Raw genomic sequence first — 18,937 nt, forward strand, 5'->3', positions numbered from 1 at the left:
TAACAAAATATGTGCCCCTGGCTTTTTGATCATCCTAGGGTTCAAAGTGTTTAGTCAATCAACATTCAGATTTAAAGCGTTATAATTTCCTGTTGGGAAGTTTCCAGACACCATGGGTTTGACTTTATAGAAAAACATGAATCACCGGTTTTCCCCCTTTGATAACATCAAATCACATCATGCCAAATGCTTGCCCTCCCCCTTTCCAATTACTGCAGCTGTAAAGTGGGTGGATCAAGGGTACCTGCTTGAGGTAGAGATAATCCTGCGGCTGTAGTAGGTGAAACTCCTCCTGCTCGTCTTTGGATGCTCCCATGAGCAGATAGTAGAACACGTGGTAGTTCCTGCAGGTCAGAGATCACAGAGTCAATCCAGCTGTTATTGCGTCTATCTTTCACTGCACATGGGGAAGTGATGATGGAGTTTCTTTGAAACGTCTTTGCTTATGTCAAATGTCGGGAAAGCATGAGTAAAAATAATAAGTGAATGAGGTATGTCTCTGTGGGGATATTAAATTCCATCTGTCTGAGACTTCTTCATACCTCTCATTCTTATCTCTGGACACCACTCTGCACTTTTCCAGCAGGTACTTCTCAACAACCGCCCTGAAAAAGACACAAAAGAGACTTCCTAGAAAATGTGCAAAGCTTTGGTGGGTTTTCTCTCAGTGCCTAATAAAGGACAACTGCAGAAGTGAATACCAACAAAAGATTCCGTGATGTCTTACCCTCTGAGGACGCCACTCTCCAGATAGTTGAGCTGGATGAACTTCCCAAAGCGACTTGAGTTGTTATTCCCTGCAGTCTTAGCGTTGCCAAAGGCCTGTTTGGAACATAGGGAACATAAGTTTTCACTGAAGTAAACAGAAAAATGTGTGGGCATGTTTCTCACAGACACTGGCACAGAAAGCTTAACAGCATAAACACAGAGCAGCTATCAAATAAATCTGTGGATAGCTGAGCCCTGTTTCAGTTGGCAGCCTCATGAAACATGGAAGATCAGGCTAGTGAGATTCTTACTGTTCTTAAAATTTATTCATCTGTTTATTCATTTAAGTAGGATTTTTTAGTCTATAAAAACAGGAGATTTTTAAAAGTTAAGTTTACTATAATAACAGAAAAACAACATTTGAAAAAGTTCACATTAAAGTCGCTGAAAACTAAGAACTTAGGACACTTTCTTTCAAAAATTAACAAATACATTGAATGGCACATGATGTGCTGAACTGACTAATTCAGCAACTGTCATTTAACTGTACATTTACTAACCGTAAGCAAGTCCTATTTGAAAATTATGATGTAAATCTGTAATACTACAAATTACATAATAAGTTGAAAAATGTGCATGGTCAGTGTTTCCCACAGAGTTACACTTTACTTGGGTGATACTGCACAACTTACTTCCCTTTTATTTTCTTCATTAACACATCTACACAAACGCAGATGGCTACTGCACAGACAAACGGGCACACAAACACCTGGCCCTATTTGACTATATTCAATAAAGGTGCTAAAAATACAATTTGATATTCACTTGATGTTCTGTCAAATTTTAACCAGTGAATTTGCTGCAGGGGAATACCAGCAGACTTCTCTCTCCCCTCCCCCTCTCACATCTGCTTACAATGGTGACCATGCCATCATCCCCTAAAAATGCTCTGCAGTTACTGTATATATTAGCAGCTGTGAATATACCCATCATACATACATATTTTTTTCCAAATACAGACGGTACAGGATATCTTCAGATTTCTGATACGCCAATACTTACAAATTAATTTTACACAATATGGATATTGCTACAGATATATACAAGTAATTAATACCAGAATCTTCAGTCCTTAAAACACACTTTCAGATTTAAAAAATGAGGATGAACAAAGAAAAGAAAGATCCTTTCTAAAACTCAGCTCATATGTAGGGTTAATATTTACAATATATTGGCTGTGAAAAACTGTTTTCAGAACAGAAAATTAACGTTTTTTCTAATACTGATGTCAGGTGGATAATATAGTGCGGTCCCTTATTCTTATAGATCTTATAGATGATTTAGTAATGCATGATTGTGATTATACTGATTATTTTAAAACTGCTATTTGTGACTGTAATTAAGATTTAAAGATAAATGGCATCGGGAGTCTTCTTGCTTAGTCATCAAGGAAAATAAAAAAAAATAAAGTTTTGAATTGTGTATTTCTCAACTCAAACATACAAATATAAGGAGCACAGTAAATGCAAAACCTGAAGTTTTACAGTGGTGCTTTCAAAATAACTTAACAGACACATTTTTTCATTTTTTGAAAATAAAGAAACATCTAAAAAAAATGCAAATGCAGCAGCACAATTGTAGACTTAAAGACCCTTCTATATGCATTTTTTGTAAACTTTTCAAGTACTACTTAATACAAAAATAACTGCAGTCGTCTTCTGCAGTTATGAAATTGCACAGCCTGACATTATGACTGCAATATTGTTTAGATTCATTGTGCAGCACTTGTGCAATATATTGGATTTTTGCTGGAGTATGGCAATGTTTCCAAACTCATTTTAGCCGATACTGACACCAATAGGTACACAACTTAAAAAAAACACAGCCCAAGTTTTTCCAGTGCAAAAAGAGGCTGAGTCAAGCGGAGCAAAGAAGTAGACAGTCTGGTACTTATTTTATAGGTTTCACAGTGGGCCTTCTTAAGTGTGTCGCGGCCTTGGCAACCACCTTTGCCTGATGGTTCATTTGTACATTTTGTCGATACTTAAGGCAGAAACCTGATTTACTCTGCCAATATGCACAGCCGATATATCGGTTGTAAATGTCAGCAGACATTTTCATATCTGCAGCTAAGCTAACATCTGCCAATATCATTATCCTGTCACTAATTTTGTGCATTCCTAATACTACTAAGAACAGAATAATAGCTTACATCTGTTCTAACGCTGTGTAAACAAAACTGTAGTATCTAGGCAACCCCAAATTTAAAAAACGAACCAAAAATGCAAGCAAACCGTCTAAATTGAATTAAAGGTGCAGTGTGTAAAATTGGGACTATCAGCATCTAACAGTCAATTCTGGAGTGTGATGCTCATTTCTCTGGTGATAACTGTGGGAACCAGTGAAGTTTAAAAATCAATACATGCTTTACTGTTACTTGGTTCCTTCCATGGTGCCATAGAAACAGGCAAAATGAAAAAATCCAAGATGGCAGTGTCCTTGGAGGGGACCCTCCCTATGTATGAATGAAAGACTTATTCTGAGTTAATTTAAAACATAAATTTAAAAAATGTGTTATCAGATGTCAACACTAATTTAGATCAATCTACTTATAAATGTTATGTTTCATTTTAACCAAGCTTGTTTTGCTAAATGCTAATAGGCTAAATATTACACACTGCACCTTTAATACAAAACCTATATAAATATAACTCCTGTATCTTTATGAGTTAACAAAAACCTTTGAGACACGTCAGTGTTTGCTGAAATGTGGATTAAAGTGGATCAGAGCTGCTCTATCTTCTCAAGCTGCAGATTTGGGTTTTAAGAAGGACCGAAGATATCAAGTTTGTCCCAGATTCATACCTTTCATAAGTATTAATCATTAAAATAACAGAGATTATAAAACTTGGAAACACATGGGATTAAAAAAATCCAAGTATTACAAATTCTGACAGTGATGATGTAAGTAGCAGAGGAAATATCTCTGTGGGTTTGCCATCATTGTCTGATGGTTTTGTTTTGATTCAGAGACTGGAGACAGTTACTATGGGCACCATCAACAACATAACTGACACCACCCTGTCACTGGGTAAAATGACGCTCATCAGCTGCAGCTGACTGAACCGATCTCAGCACCTACAACGTATCATTCTCCTTCATTCCACTGAGAGCCTTACAGACGGTCGTGTCTTAACAGGCCAGACTAACGCCTGCACAGACACTGAGCTCCACCTGAGTACAGTACTGATCAAACACTGGCAGGTAAAGATCTGAATGCCCAGAATGTTCCTATCCAGTGCACACGGGTTTTTTAAACCTGGCTTTTATTTTACAAAAGATCAGTCATACTTATGTAAAGTAGATGAATACAGCATGGATAGGCTGAAAGGCATGCAGACAGAAAAGTGAGGATGGTATGTAAAAGAGGGGGAGAAACAGGTGTTTGCCACGTCCCACTAGGGGCTGGACCCACCGAAGGACACTTTTTAAAAGTAAATGTAGCTCTGTGTCCCAACAGAGAAAAAAAGGTTTGATGGATTCAAGGAGAACTAGTTGGCTCATTAAGTCAATAAAATTCCAAGTTTATCATCAGGAATTCGGCCTCAAAAAATGCCAACAATGTGGGAAGTGCCAGCAGTAACAAAGAACAAATGTGACTAACCCAGAGCTGGCAGAATGAGCTGTGTCCTCTCACTACTAAAGATTTTATTTTTTTATTTTATTTACCCTTTATTTAACCAGGATGTCCCATTGAGATTAGAAATCTCTTTTACAAGAGAGACCTGGCCAAGGTATCATCCATACAAAGTCATACTGAAGAAGATACTGAATACTCATCAGTAGATTGATATGGAAATTATTCTACCAAGCAAAGTGCCCAATTTGATCTCATTACAGCTTTTCAAATGTCAAGATTAGCTGCTTTATTCTGTTAACATCATAATGAAAATATAACATAGGGTTCTGAGTTGTTGTTTAAGAAAATAAACAATAGGAAGATCTTTCTGGATTTTGGGAACTGTAATGCCCTTATCTTAAATCAAACCAAAAAATCCATACAACATTTCACATACAATAAGGTTTACTGTAATTACATTATTTTTCAGTGGCTGTGCAGGTTTTGTGGCTCCCAAAACATAATGCTTTGTGCACACAAACAACAGAACTTTCTATTTTTGTCTGGTTGCAATTCATTATCATAGGTTAAATGACGAAAGATATAAACTACGTATTTCAAAGAGACATTTTAATCCACTAATTTGGGAAATAAAGAAGGAAAAATTGTAGGAAAAAAAGCATTTACTGTACATTATTTCCAAACAAAATCCTTTCTATCAAAAAATTCCAAAGTTACCCCAAAAGATTTCTCTTACAAATTTTTGCTCATGTTCAACTTTTTTACTGGATAACTAATGACAAAAGAGTGCACTGAAACTAGGGCTGCAATGTAAAGACAACAACTATAAAAGGTATGCACATACCCCAGCTGTCCTACCTTATCTAGTTACATTTTAATGCCTGTTAAATCTTTGTTTTATTTATAACGGGACAAATTTACACTGTACAACTCTCAACTTTCATATTATGTTGTATAAACTTGTATAACATTGGATATGTTCACTTCATGATGTGTTCATGGAAATAACTTAAATATTTAACCAAATAGAAATCATTTTATTTACAAAGTTTACTTTATTTGATCTGTGATAAATATTGATGGACTTAACTGATGTTTTGGTCATTGTCATATAAAACCAGACATGTTAATCAGACATCACAGGACTATCTGTAGAACCATGAAGCATAATCTGTTGTTAAGTGCCCATCAACTAAGATATTATTTCACTGTATGGTTGATCTGCTGAAATTTAGGGTCTTAATTTTCCTTTAAGATAAGAAGAAGGACAATGGAGTGAAGATTAGCTTACATTCATCACTTACTGAATGTTTGTGGTAGCTACTGTAACAGCATGGCTTCATTTAATGTCGTTATTAAAGTGCCGTTATTGCTCGAAACAGTTCTATAATAAAATGACAGCAATTTTCAGCTGAAATAAAGCTGCTGATTTCTGCCACCATGAATGTAGGTCCACCTCTGTGAGAGTAGTCATGAGAAGAGGACTGAAGGGAAGCACGTTGAGCAGATTTAAGAAGTCAGACAAAAAACGCAAGCAAAAGGAAAGTGAACATAAAACATAACAACCTTGTATAAAATAAGCTAATGTATACTTAAAAATATTTTCAATGAAGGATTCTACAAAGTTTTCCATGGGCAGGGTAGCAGTAATACAAATAATTGCCATCACTCATCTCTCTTCTATTGTGGGAAGGCCAGTATTGTGATCATAATTATTCAAATTGCCTTTAATTGTTGATGAACAGAGCAGAACAAAACCATTGGGTGATGCTGCTTTCAGCTGTTGCAGTCAGATGCTAGATTAGCCTTCCGGAGGATCTGAGATCTGAGTATACTGACACTTTTAAAGCAATCTAGAAATGTATTTATTCAGTCTGGTTGTTCTGCAGTAGTTTACAACTAAAACAATGGGGATAACAAAGATGACTTTATGATTATGAATTCACATTTAAATCTTTATAAAATGGTTTTAAGCATTTACATTTTTCTACTGTAACTTTTTGTCCCATTTTCTAAGGATTTAATAATTATAGATACTTTTTATCAATCTTTCAAAGCTGTTGTGTTATATTCTATTAACATTTTAATATTCCTTGTTATCATTTCATCTTTTTATTGCTTTGCCTTTGATTTCTGTGTATTATTATTTTGATTGTCTCAATTTGAGTTATTTATACTTTTTACAGTTACTTTTTTAAATCGATATTGTACATTACTCTCTATGAAAGGACTTTGAACTGCAGTTGAATTTGACTGGAAGGTGCAATATAAAGTTTGTAATGATTTGGTCACTACTAAAAGCCAGATACTTGTGCTCCTCTATATGAAATTATATTTCATCTTTTATCCAAAAAATGTAAGGCAGGACACCGAGAGAGCTAATACTTATACAAAACACTTCTGTTCTAATTGATTAAAACAAAAAAAGAGAACTTTAAAGAAAAACATGCTGAAATATTAGACGTGTATAATTCTTTAAGAACTTAAACCGAGAGAATCCACCATTGCTGAGTTGATGAACAGATGAATGAATGTCGAGAAAAGAGTGCATTTCCCCAGAGAAGAGAGGGAGAGGAGGAGATTTTTACTTTGTTGTGTCGGTTTGTCAGCAGACCTGGCTAAGCCTGTTCTGACACGTTCCTTTTTTCTCCTTTCTCTCTGGTGTTCCCTCTGAGACAACGCCCTGCACATTCCCCCTGTGGAGCTCAGCTCTCTGCTTCCTGATCGCCAACAACCAACACAAACCTGGACTCAGTCAGGAAACCGCTGTATTTAATGAAAGCAAGGTGCCATCACCTGCTCAGTATTGGCTGCAGATCTATTCCTGATTTTAATGTTATTCATTTTAAACATATTTTGACATCACTGTAAGTAATAAACTGTAAAGGAAGCTTTGTCCATGTGAGCCAGTGGTAGTGGTTTTGCATCAATGAGAATATAACGGCACACATTTTAAGCTGCTGGTGAGGTAACACTGAATATAGTGTGGCAAAAGACACATTTCTGATTTCAGATAAACAGGAACAAGAACCTCAGGGTGTGACTCATGTCTATAAAGGAAATCCCAAGACGGCAAAGGGGATTCTGCAAAGCACCCAATCTGTAAAACCTTAACAAACCCCACAACACATGAACTAATCCTCATTACTACAGGAGGGATCTTAACAATGGGTCTCGGCTTAGCCTCTATTGATATGCAGCTATGGTGTAAACACTTGTGCAGGGCTTTCACTGTTGTTGTGGTTTGACCTCTGTCTTCAGTGAACTTGTTCCCTATTCTGTTTAATCAAATCACGCTTAAACCACATGACAAGTTTCTTTTTCCTAAACTTAATCTCAGCATTTTTAGGTCTCCAAACAAAGACCACAAATGCCAGAAAGATCAGTTAATGGGAGGAAAATACTCGAGCTGTTGCCTATTTCAAGGAGGAACTTGTCAGACTTGTTCAGAAGGAGGAAGAAAACATATCTAGTCGCTTTGAAACAACACGCTGGCCTCTTGGGATGTGTGTGCATGTGTGCGGGGGTGTGATCAGTAACAGTGAGAGCCAGGATCCTTTGTATAAAAGGTTAGTTGGTCTTTAGATGGACAGATAAACCATGCACTTGCACACTAATCTCCACACCTACTTTTCTTAAGATTTTCCATACTTAGAAAAGTGGAACACTCGTCATTTTGTTTCATTATGATGTACAGTGAGCCAGCTACTGCCTTGATATCTACTTGCTGATCCTCTCAGGCTCCTGGGGGAACTGTTTGCTGTTTCTTCCCACAGAAAACACGATGCTTGAAGTTTCAAGAAGGCGGGTATTTCCATTATAAACATATTAGGCCTGGTTTCATGCAGTAACCATTTAAACACACTGTATACTCTTTAAGACAACTGAAACAGAGAGGAGATAATGAGGAAATTTCAAGTGTCTCCTGTTACTTATTGACATGATAACAGTAGCACAGTACTTAGGTGTAAGAGACCTTTTAACCCAAATGTGTGAGTGAAACTGAAGTTATGTGGTAAAGTTGTGTGTGAATTCCCTGTTGACTTTAGTCATGTTTGGTTCACGCATTTCCAATGATGATTGACTTGCTAGTTTCAGCAGGTTCAGCATATAAGTACAAGTTTTCTGCCTCTTATTTAAGCTGATGCATGTTTTAGGCCTTTGCTGTGTCCTTAGTTGTATTTTTCTCACAGGTAAGTTACAAAGAAACACCACGTGGCTCGTTTACGAAGCATTGTGTGGTAATTACTGATTACACAGCTGTTTTATTGCAGGAAATACAAAACAGATGAAGCAGCAGATACATATTTCCTGTATAAAGGGGGTTGTTTCTTTATTTACAACTCTCTGTTATTTAACAGAAGTGATTTGCATGTCTAAAAAAAGGATTTGAGACTCAAAATGGGAAAGCTGAAGAGAGCAAATGCAGTGTCAAAGACTCAAACTCGGGGTCAAAAACAAAGCTAATCCAACAGTCAGTGAAGTTGTACTTTTATGATTCTGTAAGGGCAGTCATTCCCTGCCGACATAAGCAAAGGCAGATGCTAATAAACAACATTCTCTACATCTGATTTATTTTCTGTGTACTAAAATGGAAAAAATCAACATCATCTGTGCTTTCTAAACCTGTTAAGCAATTTGTTTGGGTGGAATTTGAGCTTAATGCCAGAGTTGGAAGTTGCAAAATGCTGAAAAAATTCCCCCCAAAAATGACTGCATTCTCTTTTAAAACTTCATAACAGGACATTTGACCTTCATTATTAAAAACTCTGAGCTCATATTGGAGAGGAAAATATATGCAGGTTCCACATTACAATACAGGTTTTGTTCTAATTTAGCTACTCTAGCCCTTACCCTTAACTTCTGTATCACTTTAATCTTAAGCTACACTTTGTAGAATTTTTGCACTTAAATGTCCTTATGAATTAAAATGACTTCTCCTGTGTCTTATATATTTATTCATTGAGTTGTACATTACCTAAAATATGTCCAAGAGTTTTATGAGCCAGAGAAAGTTGTTGTTTTTATAATTCTAACATGATGAGTCTTATTAAAATGGCTGTGATAACTGAGCCACCATGACAGACACAACTAGTTTATCATTGGCAGAGAAATGCTGGATGTTGACAGTGATAGACTGCATCATTAGGAAGTGTGAACTGCTACTTGAAAGTGCTGCTCTGTTGCTGTGTATCATTCATGTTTGTGCTGCTTACTTGTGATGGACTACTATTATTATCTGACGTCAGTTGCGAGCTCAATCCCCTAAGCTTAGCCCCCCTAACATGGCACCCCCACCACAGCCCCCTGTATCATTGTGGCCTCACAAGGCATTTCTAGTCTCTGCGGAGACCAGGACAATTGCTCAGTGTGTCCAACTTAATGGCTTACTTCTCGTTTTGAACTGAAGACTTTGTTTATTGAAATGGCACTCCTTAAGTTGTACTGACTATGCCTCGTCTCTACTTAACATATGGTTAAACAGGCAAGTCAACTGGATGTCCACCCATTCAGATGGGAATCTCCATGAGATCTCCAAGAAGACTATGTAGAAAAAATGGAACCATTATGGTGGATTTCAGAGAGACCATATGGCTATATGCTAGCTTTGCAAACAAACAACTAGCAAACAGGCAACGAAAAGTCATATATTTATCGGTTTGATATGAAACACTGCATTAATCAGCTGTTATGAGGTGTTAAAGGATCATCTTTGTAGTTCAAAAAAATCTTCATACAATTGTGTGAAAAGTTAGATGGCACATTTAAATGGCTTTAAGGGTTAGCTTAGCTTGTTTGGATGTTTATAGGACTTATTTTTTAAGATAAATTTCTCCAAATATGCTAAGTTCCTGGCAGGCCAACTTCTTCACTGGTTTCTTGACATGCATTAGTAGGACTGTTTTTGTCAAGGTAATTCTCCCAGCACATATTCCAAACTACTGGCTGGCAAAAAATGGACAATATTATCCCCTTATCATGGCTACAGGTAGTTTCTATCAGGTTGTGATTCATTCCAAAAGAAGTGCGCTTCCTTGTATTGTACACTTGGAGGCAACATCAACATACTCAAAAAATATGGACATCAGTCATGGACAAAAGTCGATCCGAGAGTATTAACAATAACAGCCCCTTGGTTTCATAGATTAGTTTATCATAATAAAGGAGAAAAGCAGTTAAAAGAGCCCTTCTTGGTTTGTGGTATGAGCAATCTCAGAATGCTCTGAAAGTAGCTCCAAGCATTAATGAGGAAGGCCACTATTATCAGTTTTTCTCCCTTATTATGTAAACTGATCAATAAACCAAAACTGATTTAACTGTGATGTAAATACTCCTCATGGAGTGCCATTTTTGTTGAACAGAGTGCTTAATTCAAAACAAGAAATATACCACACAGATAGGTAGAGATGGGCAGAGTACTGCTGGTACTTGTCATCTTTTGTTATTGTTTTGATAGAGAGCCAATACTTACATATTGTGCATTTAAAAAGACTTATGATTGTATGCATCTGAAGTTTGATACAGATGAAAAAATGCCACAAAAGTAATAAACTCCCTTTTAATCTAATTTTAAAACAAAGTGGACTACTTACAGATACATTATTTTATTTTCAGGTGGCTAGTTACACCTCATAATGACCTACCTCCAGCACTGGTCCAGCCCCAAGGATTGTCCGTTTGAGCCCACTGGAGTACGTCTTCTGACTGAGGGCAGTCAGGCAATGAATAAGATAACTGCTGCTCTCAGTCCTCCCTGAGCCACTCTCTCCAGATATCACAATGCACTGGTTAACCTGCCTGTTCAGCATGGCTCGGAATGCCACATCTGCTATGGCAAAGATATGAGGGCTCAGCTTGCCCAGTGGTTGGTTCTCGTACATCTTGACATACTTGGGGTTGTAGTAAACAGGGAGGAACTTATTGGGGTTTACGGCGATGAGGATTTTGTTGGCATAGGTGTAGATTTTGAGCTTGTAGAAACGTTGGCGTAAAGCCTCCAGAATATTCTCCTCAGTCACAGTTTGGAGGTTACAGAGATCATCATATTCCTCTGTGCTGTCTGCTGCTTGGCTGCCTCCATTGTTAGCTTGCTGCTGCAGGATGAAGTAGTATCCTTTAGTCTTAGGGTGCCACCTTTGCGTCTCTGGTGGCCACAGCAGAACTCGCTCCAAAAGGGAGTCTCCAGCTTCCAGTAACCTCTCCTCTCCATCGCTCTCCCTCACCTCCAGCAGGCTGTACCTCTGGCTGGCATCCAGGCCCAGAGTGATCACGGCATTGTGGATTACCGTCCGTGCCGTGTCCCCTTCACTGACCTGCAAGGGACAGTAGGTAACTGATTCCTGGGACAGCCTGGGGTAGATCTGCACAACTCGAGCCTCTTCTTCCTGTTCAGAGGCCCCAGCTCCATCTGTAGTGCTCATCCTGGTGTGCTGAAATACAGGCAGGCTTCAGCATAACGCACAGCCCCAACTCTCTGCCAGCCTCCACTGCAGAAAAACACATTTAGAGACAAAAAAAACAACATAAGAAGGAGAAAAAAAAAGTCATTTCTATAAATGTACTAGCTGAGGTGGGAATTTTGCTGTTAAAAATCCCTCTTCCTATGCCAACGTGTCAACATTTGTCTTCTGCTTTTTGCGGTTGATATAATCCTGCAATCACTTTTATGATTTTTTTTTATGCTATTTGATTTTATACAACATACTGTTGATGAATATACTTTCAAAATAGCAGGAACACAAAAAATGAAGCAAAGAGAACATACAGACAAGGCATCCTTTCTACCCAAGTACAGTATCATTCTGTGGGAAATGCTGTTAAAATATACTTCAGTTTCAATTCAAATACTTCACAACTACGTAACACTTAAATCACTTCAATCTAAACTACTGACATTTGCTTTGAATCAATAAATCTTGAAAAATTCAGAACACTGCTTCAGTGTAAACTATGTTCCAATTGTACCACTACCACTTGTGCCACAATTACACAACTAAATTTTAAAGGAAAAAAGTAAGATTCCATTGTGTTTCTAAAGTTTGTTAATTATAAACATCTGAAAATGCTGTCCCCTTTGTCATAAAGACTGGTGATAGAGAGTTCCCTTTCTGCACATGCTCATTATGATTCCAATCAAAAGGCATGCTCAAGTAGGTGGTCTCCAGGTTCTGTTTGAGCCTTCTCATCATACTCAGTCAACATTTTCTTCCAATTTACACTTGCTGTAGTTTAGGGTCACTTGAAATAGCCAACCCACTTTATCATCCTTCCGCAAAAACATTCATGTCTTTGCTATTTTTGTCTATCAATGCCTCACAGCTCTGTAGATATATGTATACCTGAATGAGTTGCTTCATTGCGAAGTCAAACTGCCAACTAGGGCTGAACAATTTGCAAAAATAACGTAATTGCGATTTTTCCCTCCAATATTGCAATTTAATACACAATTTTTCATTAGGTTTCTCGCTGTATGTAAAAAATCATTCTATATTAAAACCTACATTCAGTTAGGCACACTCTCATCATATATTTAACCATTTTATGCAAAATGGAGCCACAGTTTCACTTGGCGGAGAAGGCTCTGCTTAAAAGATGCTCCATGGGTTAGTCAAGCAGGTGCTCTGACTTTCCGAGGAGCGCATAGCTAGAAAACCCTGTATGTATAGATACATTGTGAGAATGTAGCTATATTAAAAACAATGAAATTATTTCAGAAACAATTAGGTAATCCATAGCAGCATGAATCTGAGGGTGCAGCTATATACTACAAAGGAGGCGGCTGGGGTGGAGGAGGTGAAGCTTTGCCATCTGCATAGTGTTGCATTAGCATTGATACAAGCAAGGATTAGTGTACAGCACCTCATATTTCAATGGACCACTGTGCTGGGAGAAAGAGCTGTGATTGGCTGTGGGAGCTGGGAGGCAAAAACTGGTATCAGGTGGCTATCAGGTTATCATGGCCGGGGGTATGACTTTCATGAACTAACATCAGGGTTTCTTCAATATTAGATTGAATGAACTAGGGCAGAATGATTAAAAAATACCTAATTGTAATTATTTTTGCTCAAGAAAGGAGATTTTTTAAAAAACATTCTAAAATAAAACACTTGAATGTTAGCATAATGTACATAAAAATCTCTGCTGCTGCAAAACATGAATGTATCAAATCGGTAATTTGACACATTTAAAGTTAAAGAAATCTTGCAACTTCTGGGATTTGAAAACTGCAGCAGGCCATATTGTGATTTAAACTAATCTGCAATTAATTGCCCAGCCCTGCTGCCAACTACTGTCCTGGCATGTAACACATCATTTTTTGGCATTCTTGCTTATCTCTGTACACACTGGTGGTTATCAAAATGATGTTGTCGAAATGCAGAGCTTTACTAAAGCTGAAAACAAGTGGATTGTTGTCTTGTAAATGTGACCTTCTACTGAACTTATAAATAATCCTGTTATTCTAAGATGGATACACAGAAATGGCTTTATCATTACAGATTAATGTGTTTCTTATGTTTAAAGATGACAAAAAGCATTTAAACTGATCTCAGCTTAAGAGGGAAAATGTGGAAAAACCTTACAGCTGCACCCAGCCTCCCCTAGTGTTGCTAACAGTGGTTTAAGATTTAACATTATTTCAATTTCTAACATAATCTTAACATATCTTGTCATATCTCTGATATAAAACGTGAGAAAACGCCCAACAAAAGTGCAGAGTTTCTGTTGGCCAAACTTTCTCCTACAGTATTTACATGTACTTACCTGGATCAAAATTCCCACGCCCTGTGTCAAATAACAGAAGGTGACAACAGAACAGTCCAAAATGCAAAGTTAGGTCTTACCTTTCGAAAACAAACGATCATTTCATCTTTAACAGCTGAAATACTCCTTGAACGAGAATAATAGGAATGTCCCTTTAGCGCTTGCGAGTGTCGACGAACTCCAATCACTGAAGTTACAGGGAGGAAAAAGTTTGTTCACCTGAGCCTCCCCAAAAAGGTGAGTCAAGACACTGCTTACTCACAGTTAAAATGAAGCATTAACAATTCCTCGGCAGTTCGGGCCAGCAAATGCTCGCATAAAACATAGTTTTCGGAGAATTTGAGGGCGAACGTCTCCTCGTCGTCCTGGTCGATAAGTTAAGCTAACGTTACTTCCTAGATTTCTCTACACACAAACATCGACACTCAACCGTCGACGAGGTGAAAAGACATGGATTGTTATCTCTTCACTGACCTGACGGGTATTAAAACTCAACCAACCGGAGATGAAACGGCTGAAAAATAAACATAAAGCACTTTAAAACATAAAGGAGAAGGTGACAGTTTCATATTGGAAAGAAGGAGAAAGTTATTGGCGAACGTTACGAATGAATAAGTTTAATTGAGCTCGTTTGTCACCGTAGCTGGAACCTGTATGGCGAAGGCGCACTCTGGTGGACAAATGAGGTATTACGACTGTCTCATGGTTTTACAGCATGAAGCCATCAGTTGGAAAATAACTCATTGTACCATAAGTCAACGTAGCTTTAAAATAATGTAGAAAAGCTACATGCGCCACATACCAAAATGTATTTATTTATTCTGTGCCATTTTACTATTCAGTAATTCTCTGTTTCGCGATTCTGATATTTCTATATACATCTACCTTCTATAATTTGCTTGATATAAGGATGAGGAACGTTTTTTGACAGGCTTGAAAATAGTTGGGGTCCTTCCCAGAGTATTTTTGGGACAATCAAACTATAGTATCCTTCTAATGTGCATTCTGGAACTGGAAAGCTTATTAGTATTTAAATACTCATCTTAATTATTGAAATAATGTGTAATATATCTCAAATTTGATAAAAACCTTTGCCTGTTTTGAGGTCCCTTGCAGCATGAAGCCCTAGGCAACTGGATACCTTTGGGTAAGGTTTAGACCACCTATGTACAGTCATGTGCTGTGAGTTTTAGACATGCTGGGCCTGATGTGCCAAAGTGAAGCTTGACGTGTCAACACCAAGGTCAGTCTCAACTGCATGTTTTCTGACCTATTGTCATGAACTCTGGGTAAGGACTGAAAGAATGAGCTTGTGGATAAAAGCAGCTAAAATTATTTTTCTCTGGAGTGCGGCTCAGCCTTAGAGACAGCCTGAGGAGTTTAGACATCCAGGGAAAACTAGGAGTAGAGCTGCTGCTCCTTCACATTGAAAGGAGCCAGTTGAGGTGATTCAGGCATCTCATCAGGATGCCCCCTAGGTGCCTACTTTTTGTGGTCTTCCAGGCATGCCTGCCTTGGGAAAGACCCAGAATGCACTAGAGGGATTGCTGTATATATCCTGTCTGAATGCCTTGGGATCCCCCAGAAGGAGTTGGAGAGTGTCGCTGGGGAGAGGGATGTCTGAGTTGACTTGTTCAGCCTGGTGCACCAGATAGACACAAGACGATGTATGTACAGTATGCATGTATGGATGGACAGGCCACTGGTAATTTTAGGGCCCTTGGGGCATCAACAGCACAACCAGGGGGCTTGTGGCAACCATACTACCCGCCCAGATGGTACCCGAGGCCGTGCTTACTCACAACATCCATCCCTGACTCTGTCCTAATCTGTCCAACAGATTAAAACAGATAAGATCAAAAAATTGTACAGTTCTATGTATGCATCTACAGTTTTACTTTTAAGCATGAATTAGACTCAAAGTTCCCCGAGTAAAGTACTCATTATGCAGAACAGTGCTCAGGATAGTGTGAGAAATTTTGGAATTCATAACAATATATATATCTGACATTATTTAAAGGCATTCATTTCAGAAAATATATTCATTAGCTTGAAATATGAGCGTGCACATTCAAATTTAGGAATTCAGGAGCTGGCTGTTAAAAATGAAAGTCAGCAGCTTGCTAGTGCTTATAATGATGGAATTAAAATTAGATGAATAGGAGGATGTTACATTTTCCAACACAAAGGGAACACATTTCTCCTTTTTAAATGTGAATAAACATTAAAAAAGATGGCTAAAAATCACTTTTTATGTTGCAAAATTTGTAAAAGCTTTGGATAAACACTAGGCATAAATCTTTTAGACTTGTGAGGTCTGAGACAAAACACATGAACTCTTTAGTAAAGTAAGCTCTCCTTCAATGAAAGCAATGCTCTATTAAACAAACAGTACAGAGCAAAGTGTCCCACTGCAGAGGAGACATTCACAGAGAGATCAGGGTTTAAATGTTCTTGGTATTCGTCAGTTATATGTTCACTATCTATGTGTTTGAATGTAGATTGTCTATCAGTGAAGTCAAGGCTATTCGTTTCCATGTTACACCTCTCACTGAGAGTTTAAACCAAAGGATCACAGCCTTTTTTTCAAGCCTACCTACTTGTATCTAAAGAAAAGTGGAGCCTCCAGTTATGAGAAAAAGAGGTGATACACTGCTCTAAAAGTCAAGAACAATTTTATCTGGATGATTTGAATTGGGAACCAGAATGGAGTAGACCAACATGCACACGTTCTTACTCAAAGACCTTTGCATAAATGATCCTTTAGTGTTTTATCATGACTTTTACACACTTCTTCACAAGTCTGAATGTCTGTTCAGGATCTGTAACCTGACATGACATATAGACGTTTCATATATTCATGTCATTGGATATATATTTGATCCATCTGGGAAACTGCCCATGCACAGTGTTTGGGAAGGGCAGAACCTCTCTAAAACGATGTTGGAGGGTGATTGGATGAACGTTCTGTCTGTCACATTCATTACAGACTATTAGGTAGACATTTACCTCCCTGGGGGAGAAAACTTCACAGCACAATCTCGACCATCAGCTGTTGTCACTGTTAATTCTCCTTCTCATTCTCCTCAAATGATGCTGATTGGTCCATGCACAGCAGGACAGCTGCAGGACTGCCCTAGGTGGGTTGGCACAGGTAATAGTGTGTCTTGACACACCTGTGATGTTGTCATAGGGAAGTGCTGAGCCCTCTGTGGGGTTCACATATGACGGACACTGGACATGGAATCTGGCCAATCTATGGACTTTGAAGAGTCGCACATCTTGCACATTGTGAAAACACAATGAGCCATTATCATAATTCTACCTGCAGCTCACCTACAGACCTCCACCCACAGCCATGGATTCACCCTTAGGAAGAGAAGGACGCTCTGAGCCTAAAGAGGCACACCAAAATTGAGTGTTGTGAGAAAGGTTCATTTATACAGGGACAAAAACCTCCTCTAGCACCTGATCCATGCTATATTTTGACCAAAGCATGGCACAGATTTTTTATTTAGACTTCAGGAGACTGTATTTAAGGTGGGGAAAGTGGTGTTACCTTTAAGATGTGCAAATTTTACTTTAACAACCTCAGAACAGACAGAGCCTTGCACCATCCCTGAGATATAACATACCCAAGGTTTGCAACCAAACATTAAGGCATTGCATAAAAATTGAATGTAGAAATATTGAATATTGCAGGGGTGTCCAAACCTTTTCCACTGAGGGCCACAAACAGAAATAAGGATGTTGGGGCCACTTCAATATGCAAGGCGAGGTATATGACATTGACTAGCCTAAGTCAGAAGCAGAATAAAGGAGGAGCTGGGGTGGAGGAGGGTTGCATTAGCAGTTTGCAGAGAGCGCGGTAGAGTGTGACCAGGCAAAAGCAGTTTTAATAAGGCAGCATGAGAGTGATTGGCCATTAGTGTGCTTAGAGCAAATTAGCGGGTTGTCAGCTGATAAGGGCTTGCTTTGGCTTAGCTGAGGCAGAGTTTGACTCTGTTGCCTAACGCTAAATGTTCAATTTAACAGCTGACAAGGCAAATAAACAATAATTTCCAGGTGTTTGGGGGTACCAATCAGATTTCAGGGGACCATATTTGGTCTTAGCTACCACTGGCTCTGCCTTACGAATATTATTGGTACTGCTAGTTGCCTCTGTAACCTATCAGAGAGTTGGAAAAAAAGATAATGTTATTATTTTGGTTGCCAATGAGTTTACCATGTACAGAGTTGTCTCAATTTAGTCACAAAAACACATCAATAAATTCTTCTTGTCAAAATGTTTGTTTACAGAATCAGCACGGTAGCACTATTTTGTGCTGAAACTATCAAGAACAGTACAGTCAAGCAAAAGCTTCATGTTCAATTGTTGGCCTTATTTAATCTTATTACTAGAATTTGCTGCAGGCCATAGTTTAGACACCCCTGGAATATTGTGTTAAACACAAACTGAAGGGGCAAAGCAATTTAACAATGATTAAAGACGACAGGTCAAGATAGAAGGATGAGAAGGAGGCCAAAATCAAGCAAAATAATCTCATTTGGAGGAATGGCTGCCGCAAAACATTGTCACATGTAGTGGGGTTCTTTCAACCCTAAAAATAACTTGGTCTGTTGCATCTTTAAATAAGAACCTCAGAAAAAGAAAGACTTTTCTTGCAATTGGGCTGATAAAAGATTAGAATGTAAGCATGCATAAAACAAAAACAGCATACAGTTGGTGCAGAAACAAGAAAAGTCTGACTTTCTGATGCTTTACTTCACCGAAAAGAATTTAGAAGCAACAGATTGAGCTGAAAAGAACAAAAATCCATAACTTAA

General features: G+C 38.2%; 2 protein-coding genes across 5 annotated transcripts in view; one reads left to right on the forward strand and one right to left on the reverse strand.

Moving 5' to 3' along the window:
• The window catches only part of LOC121519671 (unconventional myosin-IXb-like), a 47,220-nt gene extending 32,891 nt beyond the window's left edge, over nucleotides 1-14,329 (reverse strand). For both annotated transcript variants that reach the window (XM_041802474.1, XM_041802475.1), the window contains exons 1-5: nucleotides 14,191-14,329; nucleotides 10,993-11,835; nucleotides 728-822; nucleotides 543-605; nucleotides 245-344 (exon numbers count right to left, since the gene is read on the reverse strand). In XM_041802474.1, coding sequence (XP_041658408.1) covers nucleotides 245-344; nucleotides 543-605; nucleotides 728-822; nucleotides 10,993-11,769 — 1,035 coding nt within the window. In that variant the 5' untranslated portion in view covers nucleotides 11,770-11,835; nucleotides 14,191-14,329. The remainder of the gene's footprint in view (nucleotides 1-244; nucleotides 345-542; nucleotides 606-727; nucleotides 823-10,992; nucleotides 11,836-14,190) is intronic.
• Nucleotides 14,283-18,937, forward strand: part of LOC121519672 — a 67,213-nt gene continuing 62,558 nt past the window's right edge. For 2 of the 3 annotated variants that reach the window (XM_041802476.1, XM_041802482.1), the window contains exon 1: nucleotides 14,293-14,347. The gene's annotated coding sequence lies outside the window, so the exon portion shown is untranslated. Of the gene's footprint in view, nucleotides 14,348-18,937 lie in introns of all 3 variants that reach the window. The other variant, XM_041802478.1, reaches the window with a different exon arrangement.

Source organism: Cheilinus undulatus, linkage group 13 (assembly GCF_018320785.1).
Source record: "Cheilinus undulatus linkage group 13, ASM1832078v1, whole genome shotgun sequence".
In the NCBI taxonomy this organism is placed as follows: domain Eukaryota; kingdom Metazoa; phylum Chordata; class Actinopteri; order Labriformes; family Labridae; genus Cheilinus; species Cheilinus undulatus.